We start from the raw sequence: 24,371 nt of genomic DNA, 5'->3' as shown, positions 1-24,371 counted from the left end.
ATATTTATACAATATATTTTTTAAGTACAAATCATGCAGTTTTCTCCTATTTTTGTGTCGTATACACACACACACACACACACACACACACACACACACACACACACACACACACACACACACACATATATATATATATATATATATATATATATATATATATATATATATATATATATATATATATATATATATATATATATATATATAACATCTATATTTTAGCTATTTATTTTAGCTATATTGATATAGCTATATAAAACATTGCTTTATGCTCATAAAGCTATTATTAATGTAGTTATATATCCGTATCTATACGTACTGTATATCCATACGGTGACTTGGGAGGTGATTACTCGACGCAAATGGTGAAATAATGACACAGCTAGGTGTGCATAACTTCATATTTCTGACTGGGTGACAGCTGACTCGTCCATTTGAGCAGCTGCTCTGTGTGAAGTTAGCTTCCGATTCGATATATCTGTAAAGGGCAATTCCGCTGAATTTTTGGTAAACCAGACCAGATGAGACCAAGTCCTGTATAAAACCAAAAACTACAATACTTAGACTACTCAGGACAAAGCATGGGAAGCTGTAGGAAAAACGGCAAAAAAAAGAACAAAAAGAAATGACGAACTTGTGAAATGCATGAATGACGGTAAAGGTGCAGAGGAAAGGCTGAGGGGGTGCATGTGGCAAGCTGTCCATGACTACGGAGTTCTCACTGTTTAGTAGATGGAATTTACTAATCAATGACTTTTTCTTATCATTTCTATGGCCTTCGTCTCAGGTGACGAGAGGCCTGGTTTCATGCGACTGAAGGTCGCCAGCCATCGTCTTTGACAAGTTAACTGCACACCTGTCAGGGTTTCTTGCCAGCTGCAAACAGCTGTGTAACATGATCTGGACAGAAGCCAGTTGATGCTAAACGTGCTGCTTTCAGAGGCACTTCAACAGATAAACCTCAGGTACTACATTGCAGTGGTTTTCCAACCTTTTCAGACCAAAGTAACATATGTTGGTGTATGTGACCCCCATCCCAACTCAATGATCAAGGTGAGATCAGATGGATCAGATGGATCAACCTGCAGCAGCTTCTACATGTCAGACTGGAAAAGTGCCAAATAAACACCTCACAATAAAAAGTTGGACTTTTACTGTTTATTCGTGGGTTTACAGTGTTAATCTAAGAAATCAGATTCTGTGTTTTCAAGAGTCTGCATACTGTGTGGAATATATCAGTCCAGGTTAGATGCACCAATGTGAGGATTTTTTTTTTTTTATCAGATCCAATGTGATCTTGATTCCAAAATAGCATAAAACAAGCATAATTTGTATTGTTTCCATATAGAATAAATGTTTTACCAATCAGAAACTATGTTTTCAGGACTCTGTATAGTATTTAGAATATTTCAGTGCAGGTTTCAGGAATCTAAGTAGGTTTTAAAAAGGAACTGGTCTCATCTGGTTCAGTTTCCCCTAAGTTCGGTGAAATGGTCCTTTACTCAAAGGTCGAATCGGAAGCTGACTTCAGCTTCGCGTTTCGGACACCGCAGGAAGACACGCTGCTGGTTCTGGGGGTTCCGCTGGTTCTGCTGGTTCCGCTGGACTGCGGGTTCTGCAGGTTCTGCGGGTTCTGCTGGTTTCTTTGAGCGCATAATGTGGAAGTTTTGCAGCAGAACTGCGGTGAGTGCGCATGTCTGCTTCAGATGTCTGTTTATAGATCCAAGCTGTGATTAATCATGACTTTTCTTCCACCTGGAACTGCTTTAATGAGTCTTTCTCAGCAGTGGGAGAAAGTTAGAGGCCAGATGGAGGCTGGTGGAGGATGTCTGTTAGCCAGCAGCTGCTAAGTTTACCTGAAAATGAGCGGAAGTAGCTAGCAGCTAACAGGCTAAGTAGGTGAGAGGTGAACGTGGATGATTAGCCAACAATAAAACTACAGAAACACGACATGTTTTCTTTGATTTGAGCTCAACTTTTTCATCTAAAACCTTTCTGCATGTTGGGCAGCAAACACAGAGCATGTACTTTGAACATGCTATACTTACAACAGGTACTTTCTGCTTTTTAACCCAGTTTTACTGTCCTTCCTACAAGACGAAGAGCACGCGCACAGATTTCAATTCTCTCTCTGCGCATGTTTTTAATGTGTCACCTGTGTTTCCATAGCAGCCGTTGTCGCCTGTGTTTCCATGGCAGCCGTTGTCGCCTGTGTTTCCATAGCTGCAGTTGTCCCCTGTGTTTCCATGGCAGCGGTTGTCACCTGTGTTTCCATAGCAGCCGTTGTCGCCTGTGTTTCCATGGCAGCCGTTGTCGCCTGTGTTTCCATGGCAGCCGTTGTCGCCTGTGTTTCCATGGCAGCCGTTGTCCCCTGTGTTTCCATAGCTGCAGTTGTCCCCTGTGTTTCCATGGCAGCGGTTGTCCCCTGTGTTTCCATGGCAGCGGTTGTCCCCTGTGTTTCCATGGCAGCGGTTGTCCCCTGTGTTTCCATGGCAGCGGTTGTCCCCTGTGTTTCCATGGCAGCAATTTTCTCTTGTGTTTCCATGGCAGCAATTGTCCCCTGTGTTTCCATGGCAGCCGTTGTCCCCTGTGTTTCCATGGCAGCAATTGTCCCCTGTGTTTCCATGGCAGCCGTTGTCCCCTGTGTTTCCATGGCAGCCGTTGTCCCCTGTGTTTCCATGGCAGCCGTTGTCCCCTGTGTTTCCATGGCAGCCGTTGTCCCCTGTGTTTCCATGGCAGCCGTTGTCCCCTGTGTTTCCATGGCAGCCGTTGTCCCCTGTGTTTCCATGGCAGCCGTTGTCACCTGTGTTTCCATGGCAGCCGTTGTCCCCTGTGTTTCCATGGCAGCCGTTGTCCCCTGTGTTTCCATGGCAGCAATTGTCCCCTGTGTTTCCATGGCAGCCGTTGTCCCCTGTGTTTCCATGGCAGCCGTTGTCCCCTGTGTTTCCATGGCAGCCGTTGTCCCCTGTGTTTCCATGGCAGCAATTTTCCCTTGTGTTTCCATGGCAGCAATTGTCCCCTGTGTTTCCATGGCAGCAATTGTCCCCTGTGTTTCCATGCCAGCAATTGTCCCCTGTGTTTCCATGGCAGCCGTTGTCCCCTGTGTTTCCATGGCAGCCGTTGTCCCCTGTGTTTCCATGGCAGCAATTTTCCCTTGTGTTTCCATGGCAGCAATTGTCCCCTGTGTTTCCATGGCAGCAATTGTCCCCTGTGTTTCCATGGCAGCCGTTGTCCCCTGTGTTTCCATGGCAGCCGTTGTCCCCTGTGTTTCCATGGCAGCCGTTGTCCCCTGTGTTTCCATGGCAGCAATTGTCCCCTGTGTTTCCATGGCAGCAATTGTCCCCTGTGTTTCCATGGCAGCAATTGTCCCCTGTGTTTCCATGGCAGCCGTTGTCCCCTGTGTTTCCATGGCAGCCGTTGTCCCCTGTGTTTCCATGGCAGCCGTTGTCCCCTGTGTTTCCATAGCAGCAGTTGGGTATCCCTTTCAGATTCGTGTGAAGAAGCAGTTTTGTTCATGAACCTCAGAATATTCTGGATTCTTCTGTATGACTTGAACATTCTTGGTATCTGCTATGAAGTAAAAATGTTGCTGCATATCAATAATAATCATTAAAAAGTTGTAGGCGTGGGAAAATTGAATCAAAATTTTTATTCTTTTTATTGACCTTTTTACTTGTCTTCTCGGCATTCTAGCAGCAGAATGATGGTCTGGCTACTGGGTTGGTTTTTCCTCAGAGAAATCAAGAACAATGACGTGCAAAAAAAAGTTTAGTTCATTTTTTATTTTTTAAAATTGTTTTTAATCTACAAAAATATCCAATATGGAAGAATTGTGAGAATCACAGTTTAAATCAAATCGGCATCCAAAAAGTCGGAATGGAATCGGGACAAAAACGTGTCGTCTCAGCCCTGAAATGCTGCGATCGGCGTGGAATTAAAAAGACATGTCCTCTGATTCTCCTGGTCCCGTTTGTGCTGACATTTTGTTTTTCTTTATGACTGCCTTGTCCACAGGGGGGGATGGCGAAGACTTGCGGGCTCGTGAGACCCTGTCACCTGGTCAAGCCCGTTTCAGCCACTCGGGTGGCTGGCAGATACCTGAGCCACCAGCGGGGATTGCCATGTCTGCCCTTGCCCCCTCTGCAGCAGACCTGTGAGCGCTACATCACGGCTCTAGAGCCCATTGTAGAAGCTGATGAGCTGATGCACACAAAGGAGCTGCTGGAGGACTTCACGAAAACGGGAGGGCTTGGAGAGAGGCTGCAGGAAGGGCTTGAAAAGAGAGCCCAGCGGACGGAGAACTGGGTAAACGTTGCATAAACACACCGGAAAGCAAACTGTTTGGGTAGATTTCTGTCTGAATCGTCTCATCGTCTTCATGAGGGATGGATTTAGCCTGCTTCTGTCTCGTGTTTGCAGCTGTCAGAGTGGTGGGTTCGAGTGGCTTATCTGGAGTACCGGATGCCAGTGGTGGTCCATTCGAGCCCTGGGCTGGTCCTGCCCCGCATGGACTTCAGAGATAAGCAGGGACAAATAAGGTGATCACACAACTCAAGACGTTCTGGAGGAGAAAGCGTGACGTTCCTCGAGTCGTTTCATGCTTCATGTACAACACCAGTTCCAAATGTATCAGAACCAAGCTCCGGCAGTGACACATGCAAACTCGTCCACTAGGGGCTCAAAACAGAGCAAATCCCCATAGACTCCCATGTTAAAAAGACCAACTTCACAGCAGAAATAAACACGTTTACAGCAGGAATAAACACGTTTACAGCAGGAATAAACACGTTTACAGCAGGAATAAACACGTTTACAGCAGGAATAAACACGTTTAAAGCAGGAATAAACACGTTTACAGCAGGAATAAACACGTTTACAGCAGGAATAAACATGTTTACAGCAGGAATGAACACATTTACAGCAGGAATAAACACGTTTACAGCAGGAATAAACATGTTTACAGCAGGAATAAACACGTTTACAGCAGGAATAAACACGTTTACAGCAAAAATAAACATGTTTACAACCTGGTACAAAAATCCATTTTAGGTTTAATAGGTCAGGTTTACCTTCATGACAACTGTGGGGGGAGTGAATTTTTTTCTAACTCGCCCGTTTAAAAGTAATTTAACCTCAAAGTTCAAAGTTAGGGGCGTGTCCTTTTGATTGACAGGTACCCGATCTCCCGCTTCAAGTCAGAAGAACGTAGAACAACCGCGGTTTTTAGCCGGTTAACAACATGACTTAGCTTTAGCCCGCTTACCTCCGTTAGCTGGTTAGCTCCTGTTATCTCCGGGTTAGCTCGGTTAGCTCTTAGCTACAGAAAGCTCGGCGTTCGCTCTATGTCAATCATCCACCATGACGCTCACAGCCCCCCTCTCAGCTCCACCTCTTTGCCCATATTTGTATTTTCCGGGTGAGACGACACGTATACCCCTGCCAAGATGGTGACGGTAGGAACCGCCCACCGAGCTTCAATTCAGCTCTTCAGAAACCTACGGGTGACGTCACGGAGGCTCCGCCCATCTTTCTATATACAGTCTATGGAGTGGGACTAAATTTCACACATTCTCAGTACTTACACTAAGTTGTCCTTCTAAGACCTCAGTATTATTGCAGAACCTGAGTGGTTGTTTGATGCTTTGTAAGATGATTATGATTATGATTCTATATACAGTCTATGGTCAGGACACTGTGATGTTTAGATGTGTAGAAATATAAAAAAGAAAGTGATATTTTATGTCCAGTAGAAAATAATCATCATCTCTGACGTTGAAACTCTGACGTTGTGTTGCGGCGTTGCAACCAGCTCAGACTTGCGTTCTGTGGTAAAAGCTCTCAGGTGCAGCATCTGGCTTGGTGTTTTTCTGCTGTGAGAGAGTTGGGGGTGTAGTGGTGTCCCCAGATGCTGACGGAGTAAAAAGTGTATTTCAGTGTCATGCTGATAAGATACAAACAGCAATGAGCCGTTTGACTCTGCAGCCACATGGTTTCTGTTCGGTGTGGACGCTGACCACATACTTCACTTTGTTTCCTTTGTAAGACCACCGTCTGTTGAAACCAGCTCTGAAGGTCTCAGATCCACACGATCATGGATCACAGATTAGAGGGAGACCTCATTAACCCCTAAAACTGCTTAATCTCCAGTATCCCTCAGGTCCACCTCCTCCACCAGCAGAACCAGCAGTGTGTTACTGGGATGGTCATGTGACCCTCCAGCTGGTCTACGGAGGTTTTCCAGCGTTTCTATCCATCCAGGAGGTTTAAAATAATGATCCTCTATGGCTGGAATAAACCCAAGAAGACGTTTGGGATACAGCTGAGGTGGAGGTGCTGCAGTGGCAGCTGAGGCTGAAACATCCCGTCTGCAGCTGACTGGGATTAAACGCAGCTTCTGCATGATAGTTTAGATCAAATAAAAGCCTGTAACGGTTAATAATCATGCTGTAAACCAGCCAGCTTTCATGAAAATTCCTCCTGTTTCTCTTTAGTTTTGCAGCTAAACTCATCGCAGGCGTTTTGGACTTCAAGACAATGATCGACAAGTAAGCGTTGAACTTAAAACTTCAGACATGTTGTCCTGGTGTCCTCCGTCCTCAGCCTACTGCTTCCGTCTCTTCTGTGCGTTACAGTGAAACTCTACCGGTGGAGTTCCTGGGGGGGAAGCCTCTGTGCATGAATCAGTATTATGAAGTCCTGTCGTCCTGTCGCATTCCTGGCGTGAAGAAAGACTCGGTGGTGAACCATGCCAAGAGCTCGAGTCCTCCCAAACACATCAGTGTGGTGCATAACTTCCAGGTGAGCCCTCCGTTTTGGACCTGGTGTCTCTGTCCCGCATGCTGACATGGCGTGATAACCCTCCATCTTGCACCTGGAAATAGTTCTTCCAGCTGGACGTGTACCACCACGATGGGACGCCGCTGACGGCGGATCAGCTCTGTGTTCAGTTGGAGAAGATCTGCAGCGCCTCCTCGGAGAGCGACGCCGAGCCTGTCGGCATCCTCACCACCCAGCACCGGGACCGCTGGGGGAAGGCCTACCTCCGGCTCATCAGTGGTGAGATCCTGCATGCATACACACCACCAGTAAAACCAGAGCCATGCTGGAGTGGCAGGTAGACTGGGATTTGCTGGTTTTGGGGCGGGGGAATCCCAGCTTGGGGAGATTTAACAGTTCAGTTTGAACCACTTTATTTTGCCGGCTTGTTTTGTTGTCATTCTCTCCATAAAGGATAAAACAATACAAGCCAGGCAGGAGGTGTCTGTTACAGGAAGCCAGACAGCAGCACAACGTAGGAAAGTAAGGAGCAGATAAAAACCTGTGAGATCACGTCTACGTCATTGTCACACCTGTTCCTTCCAGACGGAGGTCAGGTCTCCTGGACTGAACTGGACTCTGCTGGACCAGATCTTCATTATATTCTTCAGACAGTAGTATTCTCTCACAGATGGACAGGTTGGACTCAGATCTGACGGGGCATAAAGCTGTGTACCGAACCGATCCATTAGCTATTTCATCAATCATCTCGATGCAACACGTTTCCATTCAGTTACAGTTTGTAACCATTATTTTCCATGGTAATCCCACAGAACTGCTGCTTTAAAGTGTTGCAGCGACACTTTAGCGAGACGGCCGGGTCTGTCCAGGTGCAAACCATAAACAACAGATCGAAGGAGGCTAACAGCTAGCCTTGCAGCTACTACTGCAGAGTTACTCATCCGGTTTGGAGGCTAGCGTTTGGAAACATTTTGGTTTTTATGGACATGAGTAGTGAAAATACCTGGACAAGACTTCAGACCTTTTCACTCTGTGAATGCGTCATTCAAATAGTTCATTCATTCATTTTCTGAACCGCTTAATCCAATTCAGGGTTGCGGGAAGCTGGAGCCTATCCCAGTAGGCTTTGGGTGACAGGCAGGGTACACCCTGGACAGATCACCAGTCCATCGCAGGGCCACACAAAGACACACAATCACTCAGTCCTAGGAGGAGTTTAGAGTCACCAGTTAACCTAACATCATGTCCTTGGATGGTGGGAGGATGCAAACAAATAGTTTGCTTGGTGATTTATTTTTATGTCCTTCTGTGGTCTCCCCACCTGCGCGAAGGGCCGTGGGGTCCGGTGCGGTGTGAGCTGAGTGTGATATCGTCCTATGCTGTATGCTGCAGTTTGATCATCAACCTTGTCATCAAATCGTCAGACCTGTGGGTGCCCTGGACACTGGTGGTGAGGAGGCTCAGATGGTGGAAACCAGTAAGGTCTGGCAGGCCCAAATATTTTGTGAGGGTCTGCTGGGAACGTCTGGCAGTGTCCGCTGGGGTCCTGGAGGGGGCATGGGAGTTCCGCCCGGAGTTCCTTAAGGCTCTGGATGCTGTGGGGCTGTCCTGGCTGTCCTGGCCCCTGGAGGGGGCATGGGAGTTTGCCCAACCAGTCTACATGTGTTTTGTGGACCTGGAGAAGGCATTCGACCGTGTCCCCCGGGGGCTCCTGCGGGGGGTACTCCGGGAGTATGGGGTACCGGACCCCCTTGTACGAGCTGTCCGGTCCCTGTACGACAGGTGTCAGAGCTTGGTCCGCATTGCCGGTAGTAAGTCGGATTCGTTTCCGGTGAGGGTTGGACTCCGCCAAGGCTGCCCTTTATCACCAATTCTGTTCATAACTTATATGGACAGAATTTCTAGGTGCAGCCAAGGTGTTGAGGGGATCCGACTTGGTGGCCTCAGGATTGGGTCCCTGCTTTTTGCGGATGACGTGTTCCTGTTGGCTTCATCTGGTCGTGATCTCCAGCTCTCGCTTGAGCAATTCGCTGCCGAGTGTGAAGCGGCTGGGATGAGAATCAGCACCTCCAAATCTGAGACCATGGTCCTCAGCCGGAATAGGGTGGATTGCCCTCTCCGGGTCGGGAGTCAGGTCCTGCCTCAAGTGGAGGAGTTTAAATATCTCGGGGTCTTGTTCACGAGTGAGGGAAGGATGGAGCGTGAGATGGACAGACGGATCGGTGCGGCGTCTGCAGTAATGCGGACTCTGCGCCGGTCTGTCGTGGTGAAGAAGGAGCTGAGCCAGAAGGCGAAGCTCTTGATTTACCAGTCGATCTACGTTCCTACCCTCACCTATGGTCATGAGCTGTGGGTCGTGACCGAAAGAAGGAGATCTCGTATACAGGCGGCTGAAATGGGTTTCCTCCGCAGGGTGGCCGGGCTCTCCCTTAGAGATAGGGTGAGGAGCTCAGTCATCCGGGAGGAGATCAGAGTAGAGCCGCTGCTCCTTCGCATCGAGAGGAACCAGTTGAGGTGGCTCGGGCATCTGGTCAGGATGCCTCCTGGACCTCCCTGGTGAGGTGTTCCAGGCACGTCCCTCTGGGAGGAGACCCCGGGGAAGACCCAGGACACGCTGGAGGGATTACATCTCTCGGCTGGCCTGGGAACGCCTCGGAATCCCCCCGCAGAGTTGGTAAATGTGGCTGGGGAGAGGGAAGTCTGGGCTTCCCTGCTTAGGCTGCTGCCCCCGCAACCCGACCCCGGATAAGCGGCAGAAGATGGATGGATGGAGGCATAGATGGATGTTTATAATCCCACTGGTACATATAGGTATGATGGTGATACTGTGAAGAGGCAAAATGGAAAACAGGAGGAGAGGCCGTCCGCCCGAACGGACCTGTCAACGTCGCCGCAATAAATTCCCAGCTGTCCTTAAAGTAGCCACTACTGTTCTGGTACCGTCTGGTCTGGAGTCCGGTGTTCTGGTACCGCCTGGTCTGGAGTCCGGTGTTCTGGTACCGCCTGGTCTGGAGTCCGGTGTTCTGGTACCGCCTGGTCTGGAGTCCGGTGTTCTGAGAGAGAATCCTTTTTAAACACTCCTGGATCCAAACGGTGATCCAGATCACCACCAGAATTTAATCAGTTCTGCATTTTTTCCAACAACTCTGGAAATGTTTATAAAAATGCGTCTGAAACCCCCTGCAGACACCACCCCCATAGTGACCCCTCCCCCTGCAGACACCACCCCCACAGTGACCTCTCCCCCTGCAGACACCACCCCCACAGTGACCTCTCCCCCTGCAGACACCACCCCCACAGTGACCCCTCCCCCTGCAGACACCACCCCCACAGTGACCTCTCCCCCTGCAGACACCACCCCCACAGTGACCTCTCCCCCTGCAGACACCACCCCCACAGTGACCCCTCCCCCTGCAGACACCACCCCCACAGTGACCTCTCCACCCTGCAGACACCACCCCCACAGTGACCTCTCCACCCTGCAGACACCACCCCCACAGTGACCCCTCCCCCTGCAGACACCACCCCCACAGTGACTTCTCCACCCTGCAGACACCACCCCCACAGTGACCCCTCCCCCTGCAGACACCCCCCCCACAGTGACCCCTCCCCCTGCAGACACCCCCCCCACAGTGACCCCTCCCCCTGCAGACACCGCCCCCACAGTGACCCCTCCCCCTGCAGACACCACCCCCACAGTGACCCCTCCCCCTGCAGACACCACCCCCACAGTGACCCCTCCCCCTGCAGACACCACCCCCACAGTGACTTCTCCACCCTGCAGACACCACCCCCACAGTGACCCCTCCCCCTGCAGACACCCCCCCCACAGTGACCCCTCCCCCTGCAGACACCCCCCCCACAGTGACCCCTCCCCCTGCAGACACCACCCCCACAGTGACCTCTCCACCCTGCAGACACCACCCCCACAGTGACCTCTCCACCCTGCAGACACCACCCCCACAGTGACCCCTCCCCCTGCAGACACCACCCCCACAGTGACTTCTCCACCCTGCAGACACCACCCCCACAGTGACCCCTCCCCCTGCAGACACCCCCCCCACAGTGACCCCTCCCCCTGCAGACACCACCCCCACAGTGACCCCTCCCCCTGCAGACACCCCCCCCACAGTGACCCCTCCCCCTGCAGACACCGCCCCCACAGTGACCCCTCCCCCTGCAGACATCGCCCCCACAGTGACCCCTCCCCCTGCAGACACCGCCCCCACAGTGACCCCTCCCCCTGCAGACACCGCCCCCACAGTGACCCCTCCCCCTACAGACACCACCCCCACAGTGACCTCTCCCCCTGCAGACACCACCCCCACAGTGACCCCTCCCCCTGCAGACACCACCCCCACAGTGACCTCTCCACCCTGCAGACACCACCCCCACAGTGACCTCTCCCCCTGCAGACACCACCCCCACAGTGACTTCTCCACCCTGCAGACACCCCCCCCACAGTGACCCCTCCCCCTGCAGACACCGCCCCCACAGTGACCCCTCCCCCTGCAGACACCACCCCCACAGTGACTTCTCCACCCTGCAGACACCCCCCCCACAGTGACCCCTCCCCCTGCAGACACCCCCCCCACAGTGACCCCTCCCCCTGCAGACACCACCCCCACAGTGACCTCTCCCCCTGCAGACACCACCCCCACAGTGACCCCTCCCCCTGCAGACACCCCCCCCACAGTGACCTCTCCACCCTGCAGACACCACCCCCACAGTGACCCCTCCCCCTGCAGACACCACCCCCACAGTGACCTCTCCCCCTGCAGACACCGCCCCCACAGTGACCCCTCCCCCTGCAGACACCACCCCCACAGTGACCCCTCCCCCTGCAGACACCGCCCCCACAGTGACCTCTCCACCCTGCAGACACCACCCCCACAGTGACCCCTCCCCCTGCAGACACCACCCCCACAGTGACCCCTCCCCCTGCAGACACCACCCCCACAGTGACCCCTCCCCCTGCAGACACCACCCCCACAGTGACCCCTCCCCCTGCAGACACCACCCCCACAGTGACCTCTCCACCCTGCAGACACCACCCCCACAGTGACCCCTCCCCCTGCAGACACCGCCCCCACAGTGACCCCTCCCCCTGCAGACACCGCCCCCACAGTGACCCCTCCCCCTGCAGACACCGCCCCCACAGTGACCCCTCCCCCTACAGACACCGCCCCCACAGTGACCTCTCCCCCTGCAGACACCGCCCCCACAGTGACTTCTCCACCCTGCAGACACCACCCCCACAGTGACCTCTCCCCCTGCAGACACCACCCCCACAGTGACCTCTCCCCCTGCAGAGACCCCTCCCCCTGCAGACACCGCCCCCACAGTGACCCCTCACCCTGCAGACACCAGCCCCACAGTGACCCCTCCCCCTACAGACACAACCCCCACAGTGACCCCTCCCCCTGCAGAGACCCCTCCCCCTGCAGACACCGCCCCCACAGTGACCCCTCCCCCTGCAGACACCGCCCCCACAGTGACCCCTCCCCCTGCAGACACCACCCCCACAGGGACCCCTCCCCCTGCAGACACCGCCCCCACAGTGACCCCTCCCCCTGCAGAGACCCCTCCCCCTGCAGACACCGCCCCCACAGTGACCCCTCCCCCTGCAGACACCGCCCCCACAGTGACCCCTCCCCCTGCAGACACCACCCCCACAGGGACCCCTCCCCCTGCAGACACCGCCCCCACAGTGACCTCTCCCCCCTGCAGACTTCGCCCCCCCCCCGACACACAGTGACCCCCCCCCCCCCTCCGCTGCAGACCTGCTTCTGGGTCATGTGATCAGATCTCAGATCCTCTGGGTCTACCTGTGTCCAGATAAAACCAACAGAGAGTCGGTGGTGGCCGTCCAGAGGAGCATCTTTACCTTGTGTCTGGATGGAGCGACGTCTCAGTGCAGCGATGACGTGTACCGAAGTAGCGCCGCTGTCCAGATGCTGCATGGCGGGGGGAGTGGGGGGAACAGCGGGAACCGCTGGTTCGATAAGACGCTGCAGGTGACCGACCCACCGCCGTTTACAGACATCAGTCAGGATAGATGCTGATACGGCCTGGCCCAGACCGGCCTGGTTCAGACCGGCCTGGCCCAGACCGGCCTGGCTCTGACCGGCCTGGTTCAGACCGGCCTGGCCCAGACCGGCCTGGCCCAGACCGGCCTGGTTCAGACCTGCCTGGCCCAGACCGGCCTGGCCCAGACCGGCCTGGTTCAGACCGGCCTGGTTCAGACCGGCCTGGCTCTGACCGGCCTGGCCCAGACCTGCCTGGCTCAGACAGGCCTGGCTCTGACCGGCCTGGTTCAGACCGGCCTGGCTCTGACCGGCCTGGCCCAGACCTGCCTGGCTCAGACAGGCCTGGCTCAGACCGGCCTGGTTCAGACCGGCCTGGCTCAGACCGGCCTGGCTCAGACCGGCCTGGCTCAGACAGGCCTGGCTCAGACCGGCCTGGCTCAGACCGGCCTGGCTCTGACCGGCCTGGCTCTGACCGGCCTGGCTCAGACCGGCCTGGCTCAGACAGGCCTGGCTCTGACCGGCCTGGCTCTGACCGGCCTGGTTCAGACCGGCCTGGCTCTGACCGGCCTGGCTCTGACCGGCCTGGCTCTGACCGGCCTGGCCCAGACCTGCCTGGCTCAGACAGGCCTGGCTCAGACCGGCCTGGTTCAGACCGGCCTGGCTCTGACCGGCCTGGCTCAGACAGGCCTGGCTCAGACCGGCCTGGTTCAGACCGGCCTGGCTCTGACCGGCCTGGCTCAGACCGGCCTGGCTCTGACCGGCCTGGCTCTGACCGGCCTGGTTCAGACCGGCCTGGCTCTGACCGGCCTGGCCCAGAACATGCATATGAGCCAGCTTTCCTGCAGCACGTGGAAGTGGAGCTGGACCGGTGAAGAAGCTACATGGAATTTTCTGCACATTTTTATTTTTGGTTCATTTTTTGTTTCCTTCGTTCTGAATTCTTTTGTCTTGGTGTGTCACATTTTCAGCCTTTTTATTTTGTCTTGATTTATTTTGGTTTTGCTTTCATTGATTTATTTTGGTTTTTCATGTCAAATTTTTAAATTTTATTTCATTTTCTTATTATTTAATGTTTTTTGTTTCATTCAATTTGAGTACATTTCACCTTTAATTTAGTTATTCATTTTACATTTTTTATTTTATTTAGTCTTGTTTGTTTATTTAGTTTGGTTTTTTTTTTAACCTTTTTGGTTTTTAATGCTTTATTTATTCTCTTTTTGTTTCATTTAAAGTCTAAAAATAATTTCTCTTTGACATTAAACAAATCTTTTTTCTTTGTACATAATCATATTTTTTGATTTAGGAATGAAACATGTTTCCCTTGTTTGTTGTCTTACTTCCAGTTCATCGTGGGAGAAGACGGGACATGTGGAGCAAACTATGAGCATGCCCCGGCTGAGGGTCCGCCCATTGTGGCTTTGATCGACCATGTGGTGGAATACACGTAAGAAATCCTGATATTTGTGGCAGCAACACAAACGCCTCTTCACCTGGCTTTGGTGTGAACAGGAGGAAGTCGGAGGCCATTCAGGCTGTCGTGGTTCCGTTGCCCGAGCCTCAAAAACTGCAGTTCAACATCACAGCTGAGATGAAAGAAGACATTGAGGAGGCCAAAGTCAGCATGAACATGTGAGCTCAGTTTACAGACTCTGTCCACAAACGACTGACTTTACTCCTGTCCTAAGCACCGTCTGTCTTCAGGCTGGCTCAGGACCTGGACATGAAGGTTATGATGTTTGGCCACTTTGGAAAAAATGTCCCAAAAGCCCACAGGATGAGTCCTGATGCCTTCATCCAGATGGCTCTGCAGCTTGCCTACTACAGGTGAGATGATGCTACATTACTCACCTGGTTGAGGGTAAACTTGGGACTAATGTGTCCTCATTAGAAATCAGGGTTTTCCTCAACGTGTCTTCGTCTCTGTTGGCAGGATGTACCGACGCTGCTGTGCTACATATGAAAGTGCCTCGTTGCGTATGTACCGGCTGGGTCGTACAGACACGATCCGATCTGCCTCCACAGCTTCCACTTCCTTTGTCAAGGCCTTCGATGACCCCAGTAAACAGGTCTGAAACTAGTTCAAAGCTCTACCAGATCTTCCCCATGAGGTCTGTCCTGATCAGTGTCAGCCGTGGTGTGTCTCCAACCGGCTCTTCTGACCCGTCTTTACGTCCATCAGTGTGTTCTGAAGCGGAGAACGGCACGTTCATCTACACACACGACAATAGGGAAATCAGTTTAACTAGCCACAGGTCAGTAACCAGCTGGTTTAACTGAAGACAGGTCGGTAACCATCTGGTAAAACTGGAGACAGGTCGGTAATCAGCTGGTTTAGCAGGGAACAGGTCAGGAACCAGCTGGTTTAACGGGAGACAGGTCGGTAACCATCTGGTAAACTGGAGACAGGTCGGTAACCAGCTGGTTTAGCAGGGAACAGGTCAGGAACCAGCTGGTTTAACTGAAGACAGGTCGGTAACCATCTGGTAAAACTGGAGACAGGTCAGTAACCAGCTGGTTTAACTGGAAACAGGTCAGTAACCAGCTGGTTTAACTGGAGACAGGTCAGTAACCAGCTGGTTTAACTGGAAACAGGTCAGTAACCAGCTGGTTTAACTAGCCACAGGTCAGTAACCAGCTGGTTTAACTGGAGACAGGTCAGTAACCATCTGGTAAAACTGGAGACAGGTCAGTAACCAGCTGGTTTAACTGGGGACAGGTCGGTAATCAGCTGGTTTAGCAGGGAACAGGTCAGGAACCAGCTGGTTTAACTGAAGACAGGTCGGTAACCATCTGGTAAAACTGGAGACAGGTCAGTAACCATCTGGTTTAACTAGCCACAGGTCGGTAACCAGCTGGTTTAACTGGAAACAGGTCAGTAACCAGCTGGTTTAACTAGCCACAGGTCAGTAACCAGCTGGTTTAACTGGAAACAGGTCAGTAACCAGCTGGTTTAACTAGCCACAGGTCAGTAACCAGCTGGTTTAACTGGAGACAGGTCAGTAACCAGCTGGTTTAACTGGAAACAGGTCAGTAACCAGCTGGTTTAACTGGAGACAGGTCAGTAACCAGCTGGTTTAACTGAAGACAGGTCGGTAACCAGCTGGTTTAACTGGAGACAGGTCAGTAACCATCTGGTAAAACTGGAGACAGGTCAGTAACCATCTGGTAAAACTGGAGACAGGTCAGTAACCAGCTGGTTTAACTGGAAACAGGTCAGTAACCAGCTGGTTTAACTGGAGACAGGTCAGTAACCATCTGGTAAAACTGGAGACAGGTCAGTAACCATCTGGTTTAACTAGCCACAGGTCAGTAACCAGCTGGTTTAACTGGAAACAGGTCAGTAACCAGCTGGTTTAACTGGGGACAGGTCAGTAACCAGCTGGTTTAACTGGAGACAGGTCGGTAACCAGCTGGTTTAACTGGAGACAGGTCAGTAACCATCTGGTAAAACTGGAGACAGGTCAGTAACCATCTGGTAAAACTGGAGACAGGTCAGTAACCAGCTGGTTTAACTGGAAACAGGTCAGTAACCAGCTGGTTTAACTGGAAACAGGTCAGTAACCATCTGGTAAAACTGGAGACAGGTCAGTAACCAGCTGGTTTAACTGGAAACAGGTCAGTAACCAGCTGGTTTAACTGGAGACAGGTCAGTAACCATCTGGTAAAACTGGAGACAGGTCAGTAACCATCTGGTTTAACTGGAAACAGGTCAGTAACCAGCTGGTTTAACTGGAAACAGGTCAGTAACCAGCTGGTTTAACTGGGGACAGGTCAGTAACCAGCTGGTTTAACTGGAGACAGGTCAGTAACCAGCTGGTTTAACTGGAAACAGGTCAGTAACCAGCTGGTTTAACTGGAAACAGGTCGGTAACATGTGCATGGTCCTCCTGTGATCTGACCAGTCGGGGCTGTAGGGGTCGGGTCCAATGTGAGCTAGGCGGCAGCTAAAGGCGGGACCCCCAGCTTGGTGCCTGCACGTTGGGGTTTACCCCGGTGGATGAAAGGGTGTTTCCCTCCGCCTCCGGGTGGGGGGACGGGTCCTGACTGTTGTCTGTGCTTATGCACCGAACAGCAGTTCAGAGTACCCACCCTTTCTGGGGTCCTTGGAGGGAGTGCTGGAGGGTGCTCCTTCTGGGGACTCCATTGTTCTGCTGGGGGACTTCAATGCTCACGTGGACATAGGCTTGTCACAGTAACAATATTTTGCCATCCGATTAATTGTCTTAAGGAATTGTTGCGATAGATGATGCCATAATAATGCAAGAACCCCCTGTCAAAGATCAACAAGCTTTCATGTAATTTCTGCAGAACATTTAGCTGGATGTGGAGACTGGACCCATCCAGTCTGCTGAAACAGACCAGGATTCCTCCTGGGGTTTTGGCAACGTGGTTATCTGGAACATATAGTCTGTAAACACCATGTAACACAGCTACATTGTCTACGCTAAAGCTCATATAAGGGGACATGTTTGGACATGACCAGACGTGGAACATGTCACTCTTCATGTCAAGGTCTTTTTTTTTTTCCAGCTGAGAAAACTGACGTTGATGGGTGTGTTTTACATGCAGATAGAAGTTTGTTGCATTGCTGTGTTTAGTTCATGTTGTTGCTAAGTGAGAGAGTGAGCGTCCTCCAGGACACGCTGGAGGGATTATATCTCCCGGCTGGCCTGGGAACGCCTCGGGACCCCCCCGCAGAGTTGGCAGATGTGTCTGGGGAGAGGGGAGTCTGGGCTGCTGGCCCCGCGACCCGACCCCGGATAAGCAGGAAATGGAAGCATGGTATGAATTGAGCATTTCAGAGAGGCAGAGTCTCTCAGGTGGAAAGATGGACCAGTATGAGCCAAAGTGGATCAATACATTGAGAAAAATGTTCTTCAAACATCATGAGAAGATTCAGAGAATCAGAAGGAATCTCTGTATGCACGGGACAGGGCTGAAGCTCTAAACTCAAAAGGTCAAATTCTCCGCTGGTTGTTTTGATTTGTGCCAGTTGTTGTTTATATTTTATTGGTAATAAAAATCTGGGTTGATGAGTTTAGGAAATAATGTTTTTTCCCTCTGCCTCCATGTTCTTCACACAGAACCCAGAAAAGATGGATCTGCTGGAGAAAGCTGTGAAAGCTCACAGGTCTTACACCAACATGGTGAGTCTTCACACCACATAGCTCAGCTACTTTTCCTTTTTCTTCTATTAGTTTTCTTTTTCTCCTTCCTACCACTCATTTTTCCTCCACTTTCTGCTACTTCTACATACTGTTTCTTTTCTACCTCTAGTATTTCTTTTTCTGGTAATCTGCTAGTCTCCGTCCTCTTCTTTTATCTACTTTTTACTTTCTCCTTCTACTCCTAATCCTCCTGCTCCTGCTTCGTCTACTCCTGCTTCTTCTCCTGTTTTTCTTCTTCTTCTCCTGCTCGGCTGGGTTTAGTTAAACTCTGAGGTTTCTGACAGGCGATCAGCGGCCAGGCAATCGACCGACACCTGCTGGGCCTGAAGATGCAGGCCTTAGAGGAGAAGCTTTCTGTTCCCGCCATCTTTACCGATGCTGCCTACGCTAAAGCCTTGCACTACCAGCTGTCCACCAGTCAGGTACGTCCCCCTCATCTGAAGCAGTAGGATGAAGTCACGGAGACTAAACTCAGTCCTCTGTCCTCTGTCTTCTGTCCGGTGTCCTCTGTCTTCTGTCTGGTGTCCTCTGTCCTCTGTCTGGTGTCCTCTGTCCTCTGTCTTCTGTCTGGTGTCCTCTGTCTTCTGTCTGGTGTCCTCTGTCTTCTGTCTGGTGTCCTCTGTCCTCTGTCTTCTGTCTGGTGTCCTCTGTCCTCTGTCTGGTGTCCTCTGTCTTCTGTCTGGTGTCCTCTGTCTTCTGTCTGGTGTCCTCTGTCCTCTGTCTTCTGTCTGGTGTCCTCTGTCTGGTGTCTTCTGTCTGGTGTCCTCTGTCTGGTGTCCTCTGTCTTCTGTCCTCTGTCCTCTGTCTGGTGTCCTCTGTCCTCTGTCTGGTGTCTTCTGTCTGGTGTCCTCTGTCCGGTGTCCTCTGTCTGGTGTCCTCTGTCCGGTGTCTTCTGTCTGGTGTCCTCTGTCCTCTGTCCTCTGTCTGGTGTCCTCTGTCTTCTGTCTGGTGTCCTCTGTCTTCTGTCTGGTGTCCTCTGTCTTCTGTCTGGTGTCCTCTGTCCTCTGTCTTCTGTCTGGTGTCCTCTGTCTGGTGTCTTCTGTCTGGTGTCCTCTGTCTGGTGTCCTCTGTCTTCTGTCCTCTGTCCTCTGTCTGGTGTCCTCTGTCCTCTGTCTGGTGTCTTCTGTCTGGTGTCCTCTGTCCGGTGTCCTCTGTCTGGTGTCCTCTCTCCGGTGTCTTCTGTCCGGTGTCCTCTGTCCGGTGTCTTCTGTCTGGTGTCTTCTGTCTGGTGTCCTCTGTCTTCTGTCCTCTGTCTTCTGTCTTCTGTCTGGTGTCCTCTGTCTGGTGTCCTCTGTCCTCTGTCTGGTGTCCTCTGTCTTCTGTCTGGTGTCCTCTGTCCTCTGTCTGGTGTCCTCTGTCTTCTGTCTGGTGTCCTCTGTCTGGTGTCTTCTGTCTTCTGTCCGGTGTCTTCTGTCTGGTGTCCTCTGTCTGGTGTCCTCTGTCTTCTGTCTGGTGTCCTCTGTCTGGTGTCCTCTGTCTTCTGTCCTCTGTCTTCTGTCTGGTGTCCTCTGTCTTCTGTCCTCTGTCTTCTGTCTGGTGTCCTCTGTCTGGTGTCCTCTGTCTTCTGTCTGGTGTCCTCTGTCTGGTGTCCTCTGTCTTCTGTCTGGTGTCCTCTGTCTTCTGTCTGGTGTCCTCTGTCCTCTGTCTTCTGTCTGGTGTCCTCTGTCTGGTGTCCTCTGTCCTCTGTCTTCTGTCTGGTGTCTTCTGTCTGGTGTCCTCTGTCTGGTGTCCTCTGTCTTCTGTCCTCTGTCCTCTGTCTGGTGTCCTCTGTCCTCTGTCTGGTGTCTTCTGTCTGGTGTCCTCTGTCCGGTGTCCTCTGTCCGGTGTCTTCTGTCTGGTGTCCTCTGTCTTCTGTCTGGTGTCCTCTGTCTTCTGTCCGGTGTCTTCTGTCTGGTGTCCTCTGTCCGGTGTCCTCTGTCTGGTGTCCTCTGTCCGGTGTCTTCTGTCTGGTGTCCTCTGTCCGGTGTCCTCTGTCCGGTGTCCTCTGTCCGGTGTCTTCTGTCTGGTGTCCTCTGTCTTCTGTCTGGTGTCTTCTGTCTGGTGTCCTCTGTCTTCTGTCCGGTGTCTTCTGTCTGGTGTCCTCTTTCCGGTGTCTTCTGTCTGGTGTCCTCTGTCCGGTGTCTTCTGTCCGGTGTCTTCTGTCTGGTGTCCTCTGTCCGGTGTCTTCTGTCTGGTGTCCTCTGTCTGGTGTCCTCTGTCTTCTGTCTGGTGTCCTCTGTCCTCTGTCTTCTGTCTGGTGTCCTCTGTCTTCTGTCCTCTGTCTTCTGTCTGGTGTCCTCTGTCTTCTGTCTGGTGTCCTCTGTCCTCTGTCTTCTGTCTGGTGTCTTCTGTCTGGTGTCCTCTGTCTTCTGTCCTCTGTCTTCTGTCTTCTGTCTGGTGTCCTCTGTCCTCTGTCTTCTGTCTGGTGTCCTCTGTCTTCTGTCTGGTGTCCTCTGTCCTCTGTCTTCTGTCTGGTGTCCTCTGTCTGGTGTCCTCTGTCTTCTGTCCTCTGTCTTCTGTCTGGTGTCCTCTGTCTGGTGTCCTCTGTCTGGTGTCCTCTGTCTTCTGTCCTCTGTCTTCTGTCTGGTGTCCTCTGTCTGGTGTCCTCTGTCTTCTGTCTGGTGTCCTCTGTCTTCTGTCTGGTGTCCTCTGTCTTCTGTCCTCTGTCTTCTGTCTGGTGTCCTCTGTCTTCTGTCCTCTGTCTTCTGTCTGGTGTCCTCTGTCTTCTGTCCTCTGTCTTCTGTCTGGTGTCCTCTGTCTGGTGTCCTCTGTCTTCTGTCTGGTGTCCTCTGTCCTCTGTCTTCTGTCTGGTGTCCTCTGTCCTCTGTCTTCTGTCTGGTGTGCTCTGTCCTCTGTCTTCTGTCTGGTGTCCTCTGTCTTCTGTCCTCTGTCTTCTGTCTGGTGTCCTCTGTCTGGTGTCCTCTGTCTTCTGTCTGGTGTCCTCTGTCTTCTGTCTGGTGTCCTCTGTCTTCTGTCTGGTGTCCTCTGTCCTCTGTCTGGTGTCCTCTGTCCTCTGTCTTCTGTCTGGTGTCCTCTGTCTGGTGTCTTCTGTCTTCTGTCTGGTGTCCTCTGTCTGGTGTCCTCTGTCTTCTGTCTGGTGTCCTCTGTCTTCTGTCTGGTGTCCTCTGTCTGGTGTCCTCTGTCCTCTGTCTTCTGTCTGGTGTCCTCTGTCTTCTGTCTGGTGTCCTCTGTCTGGTGTCCTCTGTCCTCTGTCTTCTGTTTGGTGTCCTCTGTCCTCTGTCTTCTGTCTGGTGTCCTCTGTCTGGTGTCCTCTGTCTTCTGTCTGGTGTCCTCTGTCTGGTGTCCTCTGTCCTCTGTCTTCTGTCTGGTGTCCTCTGTCTGGTGTCCTCTGTCTGGTGTCCTCTGTCCTCTGTCTTCTGTTTGGTGTCCTCTGTCCTCTGTCCTCTGTCTGGTGTCCTCTGTCTGGTGTCCTCTGTCCTCTGTCTTCTGTTTGGTGTCCTCTGTCCTCTGTCTTCTGTCTGGTGTCCTCTGTCTGGTGTCCTCTGTCTGGTGTCCTCTGTCTGGTGTCCTCTGTCCTCTGTCCTCTGTCTGGTGTCCTCTGTCTTCTGTCTGGTGTCCTCTGTCTGGTGTCCTCTGTCCTCTGTCTTCTGTCTGGTGTCCTCTGTCTGGTGTCCTCTGTCTGGTGTCCTCTGTCCTCTGTCTTCTGTCTGGTGTCCTCTGTCCTCTGTCTTCTGTCTGGTGTCCTCTGTCTGGTGTCCTCTGTCTTCTGTCTGGTGTCCTCTGTCCTCTGTCTTCTGTCTGGTGTCCTCTGTCCTCTGTCCTCTGTCTGGTGTCCTCTGTCTTCTGTCTGGTGTCCTCTGTCCTCTGTCTGGTGTCCTCTGTCTTCTGTCTGGTGTCCTCTGTCTTCTGTCTGGTGTCCTCTGTCTTCTGTCTGGTGTCCTCTGTCTGGTGTCCTCTGTCCTCTGTCTTCTGTCTGGTGTCCTCTGTCCTCTGTCTTCTGTCTGGTGTCCTCTGTCCTCTGTCTTCTGTCTGGTGTCCTCTGTCTGGTGTCCTCTGTCCTCTGTCTTCTGTCTGGTGTCCTCTGTCTGGTGTCCTCTGTCCTCTGTCTTCTGTCTGGTGTCCTCTGTCTGGTGTCCTCTGTCCTCTGTCTTCTGTTTGGTGTCCTCTGTCTTCTGTCTTCTGTCTGGTGTCCTCTGTCTGGTGTCCTCTGTCTTCTGTCTGGTGTCCTCTGTCTTCTGTCTGGTGTCCTCTGTCTGGTGTCCTCTGTCCTCTGTCTTCTGTCTGGTGTCCTCTGTCTGGTGTCCTCTGTCCTCTGTCTTCTGTTTGGTGTCCTCTGTCCTCTGTCTGGTGTCCTCTGTCTTCTGTCTGGTGTCCTCTGTCTGGTGTCCTCTGTCCTCTGTCTTCTGTCTGGTGTCCTCTGTCTGGTGTCCTCTGTCTGGTGTCCTCTGTCCTCTGTCTTCTGTTTGGTGTCCTCTGTCCTCTGTCCTCTGTCTTCTGTCTGGTGTCCTCTGTCTGGTGTCCTCTGTCTTCTGTCTGGTGTCCTCTGTCTGGTGTCCTCTGTCCTCTGTCTTCTGTCTGGTGTCCTCTGTCTGGTGTCCTCTGTCTGGTGTCCTCTGTCCTCTGTCTTCTGTCTGGTGTCCTCTGTCCTCTGTCTTCTGTCTGGTGTCTTCTGTCTGGTGTCCTCTGTCTTCTGTCTGGTGTCCTCTGTCTGGTGTCCTCTGTCTGGTGTCCTCTGTCCTCTGTCTTCTGTCTGGTGTCCTCTGTCCTCTGTCTTCTGTCTGGTGTCTTCTGTCTGGTGTCCTCTGTCCTCTGTCTTCTGTCTGGTGTCCTCTGTCTGGTGTCCTCTGTCCTCTGTCTTCTGTCTGGTGTCCTCTGTCCTCTGTCTTCTGTCTGGTGTCCTCTGTCTGGTGTCCTCTGCAGGTCCCGTCTAAGACCGACTGCGTCATGTGTTTTGGTCCGGTCGTGTCCAACGGCTACGGCGTTTGCTACAATCCCATGAACGATCACATAAACTTTGCCGTGTCGTCGTTCAACGCCTGTACAGAGACGGATGCGGGACGCCTGGCTCAGGCCGTGGAGGACGCCCTGCTGGACATGAGGACGCTGCTGGACCAGACTCCCAGAGCCAAACTGTGACGCGGCGCCACGTCTTTACCGTGCTGCTCTGCAACCTGAAGGTTCCTCCTGCTGAGTTTCTCTCCGTCGAGGCGACATGACGACGTGATCCTGAACTTTATGTATGGCTGGATTATAATAATCATGTGACGAGACCAGACGCATCGATCTGCTGATTTATTCGACTGTTTTCCTGGTTATCTGGAGAATCCAAACTGGAAATTGTTAGCTTCTTGTCTGGAGGTCAGACATTTCTTAATATTTAGAAAATATTTTTGATTTAAAATGCTTCATTTTCGGACTGAAGCTGGCTGCATACACCTGAAGCCACATCCTGCACTTTGATTTCTGCTTTTAGCTTCAGAAACGGGAAAATTTCTCCTGGAATTCTGAGGCTGTTGAAGTTCATTGTCACATGACAGGAAAAGAGTTTTTCCTCCATGGTGGGAAATGTCCAGAGATGAGGACATACCTGAGCTGCCCACTGTGGACGTTACCAGATCCAAATAAAAACCTGCTCCAACAGTTTTCTCCTGGGATTAAAAAGTTCTTTTTCATTTCATTGGATTATTTCTGACATGATTCCATCCATGAAGATGCTTGTCGTATGGAGATGATGAGAGAAGAGGGTTATCTTGTGTAAATGCGACTCATGTCATCATGAAATAATTCTGTCGTCTCGTCAAAACGAGCTTCTTCATCTCAGGATGTCGTCGTCCTGTTTTCCACTGTAAACCATCCTGTTTATTACAAAAAAACATGATTATCAATCAAACGCTGCTTTTTATCGTCACATAAAGATCATAAATTATACACATTATTTCTCAATCCATCCTCTTTATTCCAGGAAGACGAGAAGTTATTAAATTATTCCTTTGTCCTGCAAAAACCAACCTTGTTCTGGAGAAACTGTTCTGAGGAAAATGATCTTTATCCTGGTGTAACCGGATAAATGATCATGTTCTCATACGAAGCCTATCATGTCAAATAAAAACTAATTATTCATGAAGATTTGTCTTGAGCCAACAAGAGAAACTTTATTTTGTAAAAATGATCGTGTTATCTTGAGGTGACTTTTATTTTATTCATCTTTCTCCACCGTCTGGTACTGATGATGGAGGATCCGACCATGCGGTGCAGGTCTGGAGTGTCTCCTGTTCCCTGAACCTCCCGTTCCTCAGGAATCCTGGAGGAAGATGGAATAACCTTCAGCTCATTCAGGATGACCCTGAACCGGACCAGACTCTGTCTGTTCTACTTCTGGGTTCCACTTTCAGATCTTTTCTGTCCCAGAATTTTGTCTCATGGAGGATTTCTCGTCCCAACTTGCTGCTCAGCC

General features: G+C 51.6%; 2 protein-coding genes across 2 annotated transcripts in view; one reads left to right on the top strand and one right to left on the bottom strand.

Moving 5' to 3' along the window:
• Nucleotides 1–2,091, bottom strand: part of ptpa (protein phosphatase 2 phosphatase activator) — a 137,394-nt gene extending 135,303 nt beyond the window's left edge. The window contains exon 1 of the mRNA XM_079257241.1: nucleotides 2,052–2,091. The gene's annotated coding sequence lies outside the window, so the exon portion shown is untranslated. The remainder of the gene's footprint in view (nucleotides 1–2,051) is intronic.
• LOC306768795 (carnitine O-acetyltransferase-like) lies at nucleotides 1,552–23,560 on the top strand. Its single transcript, XM_079257239.1, has 14 exons — nucleotides 1,552–1,686; nucleotides 4,018–4,308; nucleotides 4,423–4,541; nucleotides 6,495–6,548; nucleotides 6,636–6,801; nucleotides 6,885–7,059; nucleotides 12,619–12,797; nucleotides 14,153–14,253; nucleotides 14,319–14,438; nucleotides 14,511–14,633; nucleotides 14,740–14,875; nucleotides 17,894–17,956; nucleotides 18,262–18,399; nucleotides 22,838–23,560. Exons 1-14 carry the CDS (start codon nucleotides 1,660–1,662, stop codon nucleotides 23,051–23,053), a joined length of 1,908 nt encoding a protein of 635 aa, XP_079113365.1. The 5' UTR covers nucleotides 1,552–1,659; the 3' UTR covers nucleotides 23,054–23,560.
• Nucleotides 23,561–24,371: the final 811 nt, after the last annotated feature.

This window comes from Telmatherina bonti (assembly GCF_933228915.1).
Source record: "Telmatherina bonti genome assembly, chromosome: 17".
NCBI lineage: Eukaryota > Metazoa > Chordata > Actinopteri > Atheriniformes > Telmatherinidae > Telmatherina > Telmatherina bonti.
This window is presented reverse-complemented; position numbering and strand designations above follow the sequence as displayed.